Source organism: Cuculus canorus, chromosome 7, assembly GCF_017976375.1.
Source record: "Cuculus canorus isolate bCucCan1 chromosome 7, bCucCan1.pri, whole genome shotgun sequence".
Taxonomy (NCBI): domain Eukaryota; kingdom Metazoa; phylum Chordata; class Aves; order Cuculiformes; family Cuculidae; genus Cuculus; species Cuculus canorus.
In genome coordinates this window covers 35407371-35418182 of record NC_071407.1, presented here as the reverse complement: position 1 = coordinate 35418182, position 10812 = coordinate 35407371, and the positions used below count along the sequence as shown (strand labels likewise).

Genomic DNA, 10812 nt, shown 5'->3' with positions numbered 1-10812 from the left:
CGAGCCGAGCCTGACTTCCCAGATCCCACTGGCCCTGCCATAACCGAACCAAACGGGACAAGCTGCACCCGGGTGCAGGATGGTGCTTTCTCCCCATCCCGTGGAAAAGTTGTGTCACCACTGTGTATTGGGCAGCCAAAAACCCAGAGTCTCTTGGTCAATGCCAGGACGCGGTTGGAAAGCCTTCCGTGTTCAAATACAAAAGTCTGTAGGAAGCTGTAACAGGATCAGTCCAGAGGAAGAAAACCTTTGTGTCTGCCCGAGCGTCAGTCAATGTACTGCGATAGCCAGCGGAAGCCCTCGCCGTAGCCTTGCCGCTTCAGCACACTGCACATGAAAACCTCCATGGGACGCGCGTTCAGGTCCTTCAGCGGCACATTTCCCTAGGGAAATCCAAAGGGAAGTCAGAACCGTGCCCCTGTCATTCTCAGGGAAGTGGAAACCCAGTCACCACCACTGAGAGAAACCCAGGAGCAACTGGCCCACACAGCTGTTGCCACCAGCCCTGCAGGAGAGCAGGCGTTAGAAACACCAAAGCAATTTATCTTCCAGGCACTGTGCAATGTGCCTTAGGGAATGATTAATTCCCTAATTGTTGTAGAGGTACCACATTTTGCACAATTCTGGCAGCTTCCAAACTTTCCTGAGAGTGTAATTATCATCAGCTTGGTCGATGTTGTGGATAAATTCAATCTGCTTCTTAAGATTTTTTTGCCTCATTCCGCAGTGTAACCCTCGAGCCCTCCCTTGGCTGTGGATGATCTGAGGTTCGCATGCCTCCCCCTACCTTGCCCGTGGTCTGTCCATAGAGTCCAAAGATCTCCCGCAGCTTCTCCTCACTGATGGCCTCTGGTCTGTCGATTTTGTTACCCAGGATAAGGATTGGCACGTTGGATATTGTCTCATCTGTCATGAGCGCCTGCATGCGAGATGGAAGGGTTAAACCAGAGGCAGAACAAATGCTCATAATTCAAAGAAAACTGGTTTTGTTTCAGTTCTGTGACCACCGAGGGTTATTTTCCTGAGCCACAGCACCCCTGCAGAAGGAGTCTCTCCAGAAAGGCTTCTCAACACCATCTCCTATCTAAACCTGCAGGCCCATAAGAAAATTCTTCCAAGGCTGCTCCAGAGCCCACGGTCAACCCACAGGAAGGGCATCCAGGATTCTCCAGCTTATGAATCCGTACTGATCTGGTCCAAGCAACGCACTAATTCCTACACAAGCACATGCTTCAGGCACCTCATCATAAAGGGTGCAATGGGAGTGGAAATCCAGAGCACGCTTTCCAGCCCCGCAAAGAACGTTATTTACAGTTTAGCTATTCCGAGATCTGGGGGAAGGAAAAAAACCAGAAAGACATATACATTAAGCTCCACTTTGGATTCCATAAGACGGGAATGGTCTGCGCAGTCCACCAGGAAGACGATCCCATTGATGGCTGGCAAGTAGTTCTTCCATACGCGGCGAGCTGGAACACAGAAATAACACTGGGAAAACTACAGCCCAAACCATTCTCATTTCCCCCAGGCAGCGTAAGACCTGTCAGTAAATGGACCTGCAGCCAGGAAGTGTGGAGAGCCAGTTACGCTCTCCCTGCTTTTCCAAGTAAGCCTCAGCACCCAGGGCTGCCTTTGTACCCATGGTGTCTTTCTTCCAAAAGGAGCAGAAAAGCTTTTCTGAGAACTTCTAGAGAGTCTAAAAATGGGAATTAAGCAATTATTCAAAAGAATTAAGCCTATGACACTCAAGTCTTCCAGGGCTAAAAGCATTCCAGGCAGTGGAGCAGGGACTGTCAACAATTTATTCCCAAACTGCTGGAAATTAGCACAAGTACTGAACCATTGATGTGCTACGGCAAGGAGGTTATTCCCATATATGGCTCCACAAACAATTTCAGCAAAAAATACTCAGGTACTGCTAATTCCTATTGCTTTTTGGTCATTTTTTGTTCAGGTGGCTGGGATTGTGGCAGAAATCTGAAGGCTGACCTCACCAGGTACTCCCATTCAGCAGCTCTACTGTTACCTTGCTCGTGTCCCCCCAGGTCGAAAGTGGTGAAGGTCATTCCAGCAATTGTCAGCTCTTCTGATGCTGGAAAGAACAACACAGGCTGTGTTCGAGGCAAACAAATCAGCTGTCACAGCCAGAGCTTCCTGGGGATTCCCATTAACATCAAACACACTCCTCATCCCAGGCATCCTATAGAATTCAGGAATACCCTGCAGAATTCCATCACTGAAACGGGGATTGTTCCACAAAACCAGGAGCAGGTTAATTATTTCTCCTGCCTCCCCACTTAGGCATGTGCTTATTAATCTGCAATTATCCTTTCCATTAGAAGCCCACTCTCTCCTCAGAGAGGCATGGCATTATCCAAACCCCACCAGTCTCAGAGTTCTCCGTTTTCTACTTGGGAGAAAACCCCAAATCCACTCCAACTCGGGCAAGAAATGTCTGGCTGGAATGTCAGATGCAGTTTTAAGAGCCTGGAACTGAATCTCCCCAATCTAGAGCTATCATGAAAGCATCTTCTGACACTGCGTCCCCAAAATTAATGTGGAAAATCCCCATTGGGAGGCTGGTGAGGCTCCATGCCTGGCAGACTTACTGGGATGTAGTGTCGGGACGTGCTGTCCCAGCCTGTCGTCTTTCAGCATGTGCAGCAGAGTAGTTTTCCCTGCATTATCCAAGCCCAGGAACACTAGTTTTCCAGACTTCTTGTACAAACCTAGCAGGAAAACACACAAGAACAACTCCAGTGGGCTTATCTCATCATCCAAACAGGAACCTGTCTATGTACAAACCCCTCTCCCAGAGCTACAGTGCTACACTGACAATACTTCCATTGTACAGACAAAGAACAGCCAGAAAAGCTCGTACGGCTTGAAGTGGCTTTTACCAAGGCAACATCTGCAGAACCACAGAATCATTTTCTAACCCCATATTTCTACAAGCGACGTAGTTTTTTCTCAGACAGACCCCAGCAGGGTATTACTGATCTGCCACAGGACAAGGATCAACCTGCTGCTTTGAAGGCAGGAAAATGGAATAAAGTGATGAAAAACAGAGACAAGTTGTGGAAGAAAAAGCTCAAAGCATGAAACGTCACATCTTTTCCTTTGGATAAACAGATTATTTCTACTTCCAGGTACACATCTGCCACAGGGAAGTTCCCTTGGGCTCCCAGCAAGGTTTTTTCTCATCCTTGCAAACAGAGCACGCCCCATTCTCCTCTGGAATCCATGACTCTGTTGGGAGGTGCTTCACCACCAGGGCTGCCTGCCCTCCAGCAAAGCAGCCAGCTCAGCTGCCCAGGTCGCCCGGCATTGGGCAAAGCTATGGCCACCACCCCTGCTGCACAGGATGCCAGGGCCAGTGGCCAGCAGGCGCCCAGGCTGAGGTCAGAGCCAACCCGGACCAAGATGTGGGGGACCGGGGAGCAGCGACGTTACCCAGGAACTGCAGCACGCTGCTGAAGCCGTTGTAAAGCCACTCGAAAAGGAACGACATCGCTGGAGATGGATCGCCTGCGGGAGAGAACCGAGTGTCACGGCTCGAGGAGAGCCGCGTGAGGGCCGAACAGGGCCAGGCGAGCCGGGGCAGGGGCCGAGAACCGGCGGCCATGGGGTTGGTGCAGTCCTGCCTCCTTTCCCCAAGCGGGCCTTCCTCCCACCTACCGGGCCCGGGCCCAAACCCGAACGTAAACTCGGCCCGGCCCCGTATCCCGAACCCCGGGACCGGGACCGGCCCCCTCTGGCGAAGCCCATCCTGCCACAGACCCCCGGCCCCGCGCTCACCCCCAGCTGCCCCCGCGCCGCCGCCTCGGCAGCCGCCAGCGCCCGCCGGAAACGCGTCTACCCGATCTCGCCCGGCCCACTTCCGCTTCCGCATCGCCGCGCTGGCGCCCAGCCCCACCCCCTCCCATGACATCACAACACCTCGCGCACGCGTATCCAAGGCAACGCCGAGCGTGAGGGTTGGGGGTTCGAGGTTGCCTGGGGCGGTCGCTGCCCGCCCCGATCCGGGGTGCCCCGTGCACGGCCGGGGGCTGCGTGACCAGTAAATCCCTCGGGAATGTGCCTGGGAAAAGCAGGGAGATAAAACACAAAGAGCACCGCAGTGAGCCCGCACAGCACTGTCTGCGCTGAGGGGGCGCCAGGGAGCGGGCAGCTCGAGGGGCTCCGCTCGAGGGCTCCTGAGCACAGGTGGAAGCTCCTGGGCAGGGTCCGGCCAGGAGGGCAGCGGGTGGGGATGAGGAGGAAGGATGGAAGCACCCACATCGCAGCCGGGTCCGGCCAGCGAGTTCAGACCAGGGAGAAGCAGCTGCCTCCTGCCCCCACACTGCCCTCCATCCCGCCCCACAGAGCGGGCCCTCAGGCTCTGTCGGGACAGTAAGGTACAGGGAGGACCTGTTGCGGCATCCACTCAGCTCTTCATTGCCAGGGCCACAAAACAAGGACACAAATGGTCAAGCTTCAGAGGACATAGTTCAAAGAACAGCATGTGGTTGGTTGATGTAGGGTGTGCGTGGTTTGAGTTTGGTGTGGCAGGTTTGGTTTGTCTGAAGTTGTTGGGGAATGTTTTCTGTTTGGCGATACTGTTGTGTGTGGGTTATAAAATATGTAGAGAAGTGTTCAGTGTGGGGGGGGGAGTGTTAATGTGAGTGTATGGGTGTGAGGGTGGTGACATGTATTTCAGAAACTGTGTGTGTTATGGGGATTTGAGTGCCTATAGCCACACCACCTTGAGAATATCCAATCCTGCCACCTAAGCAGGGTCGGGCCCGGTTAGTACTTATATGGGAGACCGCCTGGGAATACTGGGTGCTGTAGGCTTTTGCTTTTGCTTTTGTGGTGGGGAGGTTTGTGGGAGTGTGAGGGGGGGCACCTTTTGAGGGGTGGTCTGTCCCCTGCTTTTGAGGGTGTCAGGGAAGGTGTCGTTGCGGACATTGTGGTCCTGCCAGGATTTTGGGATGCCTTGAGGTGGAAGAGATGTTGAGGAGGAGGGAATTGTGAGGTGTGTGCCCTGGTGAGGAGCCCGTGGTATGAGAGCAGGGTGTGTTAATCCCCGTGCGTGGTGTTGTGGTGGTCTTGCAGGGGTGTTGTTTGTGTGAGGCAGGTGTTTAGGTTTTTTTTGTGTGTGTTTGTTGTGAAGGTGTTGTTATTGCAGGTGTCTGGTTTGTGTTTTGTTGTTTTTGTGTTTTGTTGTTAATTTTTGTTGTGTGTTTGTAGGGTTTGTGTTTGTGTGAAGCCCCTTGTTTGGTTTGTTGTGCGTGTGCAGGAAGGACTGCGAGTGTTGAGTGTGTTTGAGTGCCTACGGCCATACCACCCTGAGAACGCCCGATCTCGTCCGATCTCGGCAGCTAAGCAGGGTCGGGCCCGGTTAGTACTTGGATGGGAGACCGCCTGGGAATACCGGGTGCTGTAGGCTTTTGCTTTTGCTTTTGTGTTGGGGAGGGTTGTGGGAGTGTGAGGGGGGGCACCTTTTGAGGGGTGGTCTGTCCCCTGTTTTTGAGGGGAGCCGGGAGGGTGTCGTTGCGGGCATTGTGGTCCTGCTAGGCTTTTGGGGTGTCTTGAGGTGGAAGAGCTGTTGAGGAGGAGGGAATTGTGAGGTGTGTGCCCTGTTGAGGAGCCCGTGGTATGAGAGCAGGGTGTGTTGATCCCCGTGCGTGGTGTTGTGGTGGTCTTGCAGGGGTGTTGTTTGTGTGAGGCAGGTGTTTAATTTTTTTTGTGGGGTGTTTGTTGTGAAGGTGTTGTTATTGCAGGTGTCTGGTTTGTGTTTTGTTGTTTTTGTGTTTTGTTGTTCGTTTTTGTTGTGTGTTTGTAGGGTTTGTGTTTGTGTGAAGCCCCTTGTTTGGTTTGTTGTGCGTGTGCAGGAAGGACTGGGAGTGTTGAGTGTGTTTGAGTGCCTACGGCCATACCACCCTGAGAACGCCCGATCTCGTCCGATCTCGGCAGCTAAGCAGGGTCGGGCCCGGTTAGTACTTGGATGGGAGACCGCCTGGGAATACCGGGTGCTGTAGGCTTTTGCTTTTGCTTTTGTGTTGGGGAGGGTTGTGGGAGTGTGAGGGGGGGGCACCTTTTGAGGGGTGGTCTGTCTCCTGTTTTTGAGGGTGTCGGGGAGGGTGTCTTTGCGGGCATTGTGGTCCTGCTAGGCTTTTGGGGTGTCTTGAGGTGGAAGAGCTGTTGAGGAGGAGGGAATTGTGAGGTGTGTGCCCTGTTGAGGAGCCCGTGGTATGAGAGCAGGGTGTGTTTAATCCCCGTGCGTGGTGTTGTGGTGGTCTTGCAGGGGTGTTGTTTGTGTGAGGCAGGTGTTTAATTTTTTTTTGTGTGTGTTTGTTGTGAAGGTGTTGTTATTGCAGGTGTCTGGTTTGTGTTTTGTTGTTTTTGTGTTTTGTTGTTAATTTTTGTTGTTGTTTGTAGGGTTTGTGTTTGTGTGAAGCCCCTTGTTTGGTTTGTTGTGCATGTGCAGGAAGGACTGTGAGTGTTGAGTGTGTTTGAGTGCCTACGGCCATACCACCCTGAGAACGCCCGATCTCGTCCGATCTCGGCAGCTAAGCAGGGTCGGGCCCGGTTAGTACTTGGATGGGAGACCGCCTGGGAATACCGGGTGCTGTAGGCTTTTGCTTTTGCTTTTGTGTTGGGGAGGGTTGTGGGAGTGTGAGGGGGGGCACCTTTTGAGGGGTGGTCTGTCCCCTGTTTTTGAGGGTGTCAGGGAGGGTGTTGTTGCGGGCATTGTGGTCCTGCTAGGCTTTTAGGGGGGGTGTCTTGAGGTGGAAGAGACGTTGAGGAGGAGGGAATTGTGAGGTGTGTGCCCTGTTGAGGAGCCCGTGGTATGAGAGCAGGGTGTGTTGATCCCCGTGCGTGGTGTTGTGGTGGTCTTGCAGGGGTGTTGTTTGTGTGAGGCAGGTGTTTAATTTTTTTTGTGGGGTGTTGTTAAGGTGTTGTTATTGCAGGTGTCTGGTTTGTGTTTTGTTGTTTTTGTGTTTTGTTGTTCGTTTTTGTTGTGTGTTTGTAGGGTTTGTGTTTGTGTGAAGCCCCTTGTTTGGTTTGTTGTGCGTGTGCAGGAAGGACTGCGAGTGTTGAGTGTGTTTGAGTGCCTACGGCCATACCACCCTGAGAACGCCCGATCTTGTCCGATCTCGGCAGCTAAGCAGGGTCGGGCCCGGTTAGTACTTGGATGGGAGACCGCCTGGGAATACCGGGTGCTGTAGGCTTTTGCTTTTGCTTTTGTGTTGGGGAGGGTTGTGGGAGTGTGAGGGGGGGCACCTTTTGAGGGGTGGTCTGTCCCCTGTTTTTGAGGGTGTCAGGGAGGGTGTTGTTGCGGGCATTGTGGTCCTGCTAGGCTTTTAGGGGGGGTGTCTTGAGGTGGAAGAGACGTTGAGGAGGAGGGAATTGTGAGGTGTGTGCCCTGTTGAGGAGCCCGTGGTATGAGAGCAGGGTGTGTTGATCCCCGTGCGTGGTGTTGTGGTGGTCTTGCAGGGGTGTTGTTTGTGTGAGGCAGGTGTTTAATTTTTTTTGTGGGGTGTTTGTTGTTAAGGTGTTGTTATTGCAGGTGTCTGGTTTGTGTTTTGTTGTTTTTGTGTTTTGTTGTTCGTTTTTGTTGTGTGTTTGTAGGGTTTGTGTTTGTGTGAAGCCCCTTGTTTGGTTTGTTGTGCGTGTGCAGGAAGGACTGCGAGTGTTGAGTGTGTTTGAGTGCCTACGGCCATACCACCCTGAGAACGCCCGATCTTGTCCGATCTCGGCAGCTAAGCAGGGTCGGGCCCGGTTAGTACTTGGATGGGAGACCGCCTGGGAATACCGGGTGCTGTAGGCTTTTGCTTTTGCTTTTGTGTTGGGGAGGGTTGTGGGAGTGTGAGGGGGGGCACCTTTTGAGGGGTGGTCTGTCCCCTGTTTTTGAGGGTGTCAGGGAGGGTGTTGTTGCGGGCATTGTGGTCCTGCTAGGCTTTTAGGGGGGGTGTCTTGAGGTGGAAGAGACGTTGAGGAGGAGGGAATTGTGAGGTGTGTGCCCTGTTGAGGAGCCCGTGGTATGAGAGCAGGGTGTGTTGATCCCCGTGCGTGGTGTTGTGGTGGTCTTGCAGGGGTGTTGTTTGTGTGAGGCAGGTGTTTAATTTTTTTTGTGGGGTGTTTGTTGTGAAGGTGTTGTTATTGCAGGTGTCTGGTTTGTGTTTTGTTGTTTTTGTGTTTTGTTGTTCGTTTTTGTTGTGTGTTTGTAGGGTTTGTGTTTGTGTGAAGCCCCTTGTTTGGTTTGTTGTGCGTGTGCAGGAAGGACTGGGAGTGTTGAGTGTGTTTGAGTGCCTACGGCCATACCACCCTGAGAACGCCCGATCTTGTCCGATCTCGGCAGCTAAGCAGGGTCGGGCCCGGTTAGTACTTGGATGGGAGACCGCCTGGGAATACCGGGTGCTGTAGGCTTTTGCTTTTGCTTTTGTGTTGGGGAGGGTTGTGGGAGTGTGAGGGGGGGCACCTTTTGAGGGGTGGTCTGTCCCCTGTTTTTGAGGGTGTCAGGGAGGGTGTTGTTGCGGGCATTGTGGTCCTGCTAGGCTTTTAGGGGGGGGGGTCTTGAGGTGGAAGAGACGTTGAGGAGGAGGGAATTGTGAGGTGTGTGCCCTGTTGAGGAGCCCGTGGTATGAGAGCAGGGTGTGTTGATCCCCGTGCGTGGTGTTGTGGTGGTCTTGCAGGGGTGTTGTTTGTGTGAGGCAGGTGTTTAATTTTTTTTGTGGGGTGTTTGTTGTGAAGGTGTTGTTATTGCAGGTGTCTGGTTTGTGTTTTGTTGTTTTTGTGTTTTGTTGTTCGTTTTTGTTGTGTGTTTGTAGGGTTTGTGTTTGTGTGAAGCCCCTTGTTTGGTTTGTTGTGCGTGTGCAGGAAGGACTGGGAGTGTTGAGTGTGTTTGAGTGCCTACGGCCATACCACCCTGAGAACGCCCGATCTCGTCCGATCTCGGCAGCTAAGCAGGGTCGGGCCCGGTTAGTACTTGGATGGGAGACCGCCTGGGAATACCGGGTGCTGTAGGCTTTTGCTTTTGTGTTGGGGAGGGTTGTGGGAGTGTGAGGGGGGGCAGATTTTGAGGGGTGGTCTTTCCCCTGCTTTTGAGGGTGTCGGGGAGGGTGTCGTTGCGGGCATTGTGTTCCTGCTAGGCTTTTGGGGTGTCTTGAGGTGGAAGAGCTGTTGAGGAAGAGGGAATTGTGAGGTGTGTGCCCTGTTGAGGAGCCCGTGGTATGAGAGCAGGGTGTGTTTAATCCCCGTGCGTGGTGTTGTGGTGGTCTTGCAGGGGTGTTGTTTGTGTGAGGCAGGTGTTTAATTTTTTTTTGTGGGTGTTTGTTGTGAAGGTGTTGTTATTGCAGGTGTCTGGTTTGTGTTTTGTTGTTCGTTTTTGTTGTGTGTTTGTAGGGTTTGTGTTTGTGTGAAGCCCCTTGTTTGGTTTGTTGTGCGTGTGCAGGAAGGACTGGGAGTGTTGAGTGTGTTTGAGTGCCTACGGCCATACCACCCTGAGAACGCCCGATCTCGTCCGATCTCGGCAGCTAAGCAGGGTCGGGCCCGGTTAGTACTTGGATGGGAGACCGCCTGGGAATACCGGGTGCTGTAGGCTTTTGCTTTTGCTTTTGTGTTGGGGAGGGTTGTGGGAGTGTGAGGGGGGGGCACCTTTTGAGGGGTGGTCTGTCTCCTGTTTTTGAGGGTGTCGGGGAGGGTGTCTTTGCGGGCATTGTGGTCCTGCTAGGCTTTTGGGGTGTCTTGAGGTGGAAGAGCTGTTGAGGAGGAGGGAATTGTGAGGTGTGTGCCCTGTTGAGGAGCCCGTGGTATGAGAGCAGGGTGTGTTTAATCCCCGTGCGTGGTGTTGTGGTGGTCTTGCAGGGGTGTTGTTTGTGTGAGGCAGGTGTTTAATTTTTTTTTGTGTGTGTTTGTTGTGAAGGTGTTGTTATTGCAGGTGTCTGGTTTGTGTTTTGTTGTTTTTGTGTTTTGTTGTTAATTTTTGTTGTTGTTTGTAGGGTTTGTGTTTGTGTGAAGCCCCTTGTTTGGTTTGTTGTGCATGTGCAGGAAGGACTGTGAGTGTTGAGTGTGTTTGAGTGCCTACGGCCATACCACCCTGAGAACGCCCGATCTCGTCCGATCTCGGCAGCTAAGCAGGGTCGGGCCCGGTTAGTACTTGGATGGGAGACCGCCTGGGAATACCGGGTGCTGTAGGCTTTTGCTTTTGCTTTTGTGTTGGGGAGGGTTGTGGGAGTGTGAGGGGGGGCACCTTTTGAGGGGTGGTCTGTCCCCTGTTTTTGAGGGTGTCAGGGAGGGTGTTGTTGCGGGCATTGTGGTCCTGCTAGGCTTTTAGGGGGGGTGTCTTGAGGTGGAAGAGACGTTGAGGAGGAGGGAATTGTGAGGTGTGTGCCCTGTTGAGGAGCCCGTGGTATGAGAGCAGGGTGTGTTGATCCCCGTGCGTGGTGTTGTGGTGGTCTTGCAGGGGTGTTGTTTGTGTGAGGCAGGTGTTTAATTTTTTTTGTGGGGTGTTTGTTGTTAAGGTGTTGTTATTGCAGGTGTCTGGTTTGTGTTTTGTTGTTTTAGTTGTTTGTTGTTAGTTTTTGTTGTGTGTTTGTAGGGTTTGTGTTTGTGTGAAGCCCCTTGTTTCGTTTGTTGTGCGTGTGCAGGAAGGACTGCGAGTGTTGAGTGTGTTTGAGTGCCTACGGCCATACCACCCTGAGAACGCCCGATCTTGTCCGATCTCGGCAGCTAAGCAGGGTCGGGCCCGGTTAGTACTTGGATGGGAGACCGCCTGGGAATACCGGGTGCTGTAGGCTTTTGCTTTTGCTTTTGTGTTGGGGAGGG

General features: G+C 52.8%; 1 protein-coding gene and 10 non-coding genes across 11 annotated transcripts; 10 read left to right on the top strand and 1 right to left on the bottom strand.

Annotated features, from left to right (window-relative positions):
- Nucleotides 1-121: 121 nt before the first annotated feature.
- SAR1A (secretion associated Ras related GTPase 1A) lies at nucleotides 122-3881 on the bottom strand. Its single transcript, XM_054071549.1, has 7 exons — nucleotides 3799-3881; nucleotides 3454-3528; nucleotides 2610-2729; nucleotides 2027-2092; nucleotides 1366-1469; nucleotides 788-919; nucleotides 122-383 (listed from the first exon to the last, which is right to left on the bottom strand). Exons 2-7 carry the CDS (start codon nucleotides 3509-3511, stop codon nucleotides 267-269), a joined length of 597 nt encoding a protein of 198 aa, XP_053927524.1. The 5' UTR covers nucleotides 3512-3528; nucleotides 3799-3881; the 3' UTR covers nucleotides 122-266.
- Nucleotides 3882-5312: 1431 nt separating this feature from the next.
- On the top strand, nucleotides 5313-5431 carry LOC128852818 (5S ribosomal RNA). Its single transcript, XR_008450870.1, has one exon. It is a non-coding gene; the product is annotated as a 5S ribosomal RNA (ribosomal RNA).
- A 476-nt stretch (nucleotides 5432-5907) lies between these two features.
- LOC128852817 (5S ribosomal RNA) lies at nucleotides 5908-6026 on the top strand. Its single transcript, XR_008450869.1, has one exon. It is a non-coding gene; the product is annotated as a 5S ribosomal RNA (ribosomal RNA).
- Nucleotides 6027-6503: 477 nt separating this feature from the next.
- LOC128852816 (5S ribosomal RNA) lies at nucleotides 6504-6622 on the top strand. Its single transcript, XR_008450868.1, has one exon. It is a non-coding gene; the product is annotated as a 5S ribosomal RNA (ribosomal RNA).
- Nucleotides 6623-7098: 476 nt separating this feature from the next.
- LOC128852770 (5S ribosomal RNA) lies at nucleotides 7099-7217 on the top strand. Its single transcript, XR_008450823.1, has one exon. It is a non-coding gene; the product is annotated as a 5S ribosomal RNA (ribosomal RNA).
- Nucleotides 7218-7697: 480 nt separating this feature from the next.
- Nucleotides 7698-7816, top strand: LOC128852768 (5S ribosomal RNA). Its single transcript, XR_008450821.1, has one exon. It is a non-coding gene; the product is annotated as a 5S ribosomal RNA (ribosomal RNA).
- A 480-nt stretch (nucleotides 7817-8296) lies between these two features.
- LOC128852767 (5S ribosomal RNA) lies at nucleotides 8297-8415 on the top strand. The gene has a single exon (XR_008450820.1). It is a non-coding gene; the product is annotated as a 5S ribosomal RNA (ribosomal RNA).
- A 481-nt stretch (nucleotides 8416-8896) lies between these two features.
- On the top strand, nucleotides 8897-9015 carry LOC128852815 (5S ribosomal RNA). The gene has a single exon (XR_008450867.1). It is a non-coding gene; the product is annotated as a 5S ribosomal RNA (ribosomal RNA).
- A 455-nt stretch (nucleotides 9016-9470) lies between these two features.
- Nucleotides 9471-9589, top strand: LOC128852814 (5S ribosomal RNA). Its single transcript, XR_008450866.1, has one exon. It is a non-coding gene; the product is annotated as a 5S ribosomal RNA (ribosomal RNA).
- Nucleotides 9590-10066: 477 nt separating this feature from the next.
- LOC128852813 (5S ribosomal RNA) lies at nucleotides 10067-10185 on the top strand. Its single transcript, XR_008450865.1, has one exon. It is a non-coding gene; the product is annotated as a 5S ribosomal RNA (ribosomal RNA).
- Nucleotides 10186-10665: 480 nt separating this feature from the next.
- LOC128852766 (5S ribosomal RNA) lies at nucleotides 10666-10784 on the top strand. The gene has a single exon (XR_008450819.1). It is a non-coding gene; the product is annotated as a 5S ribosomal RNA (ribosomal RNA).
- Nucleotides 10785-10812: the final 28 nt, after the last annotated feature.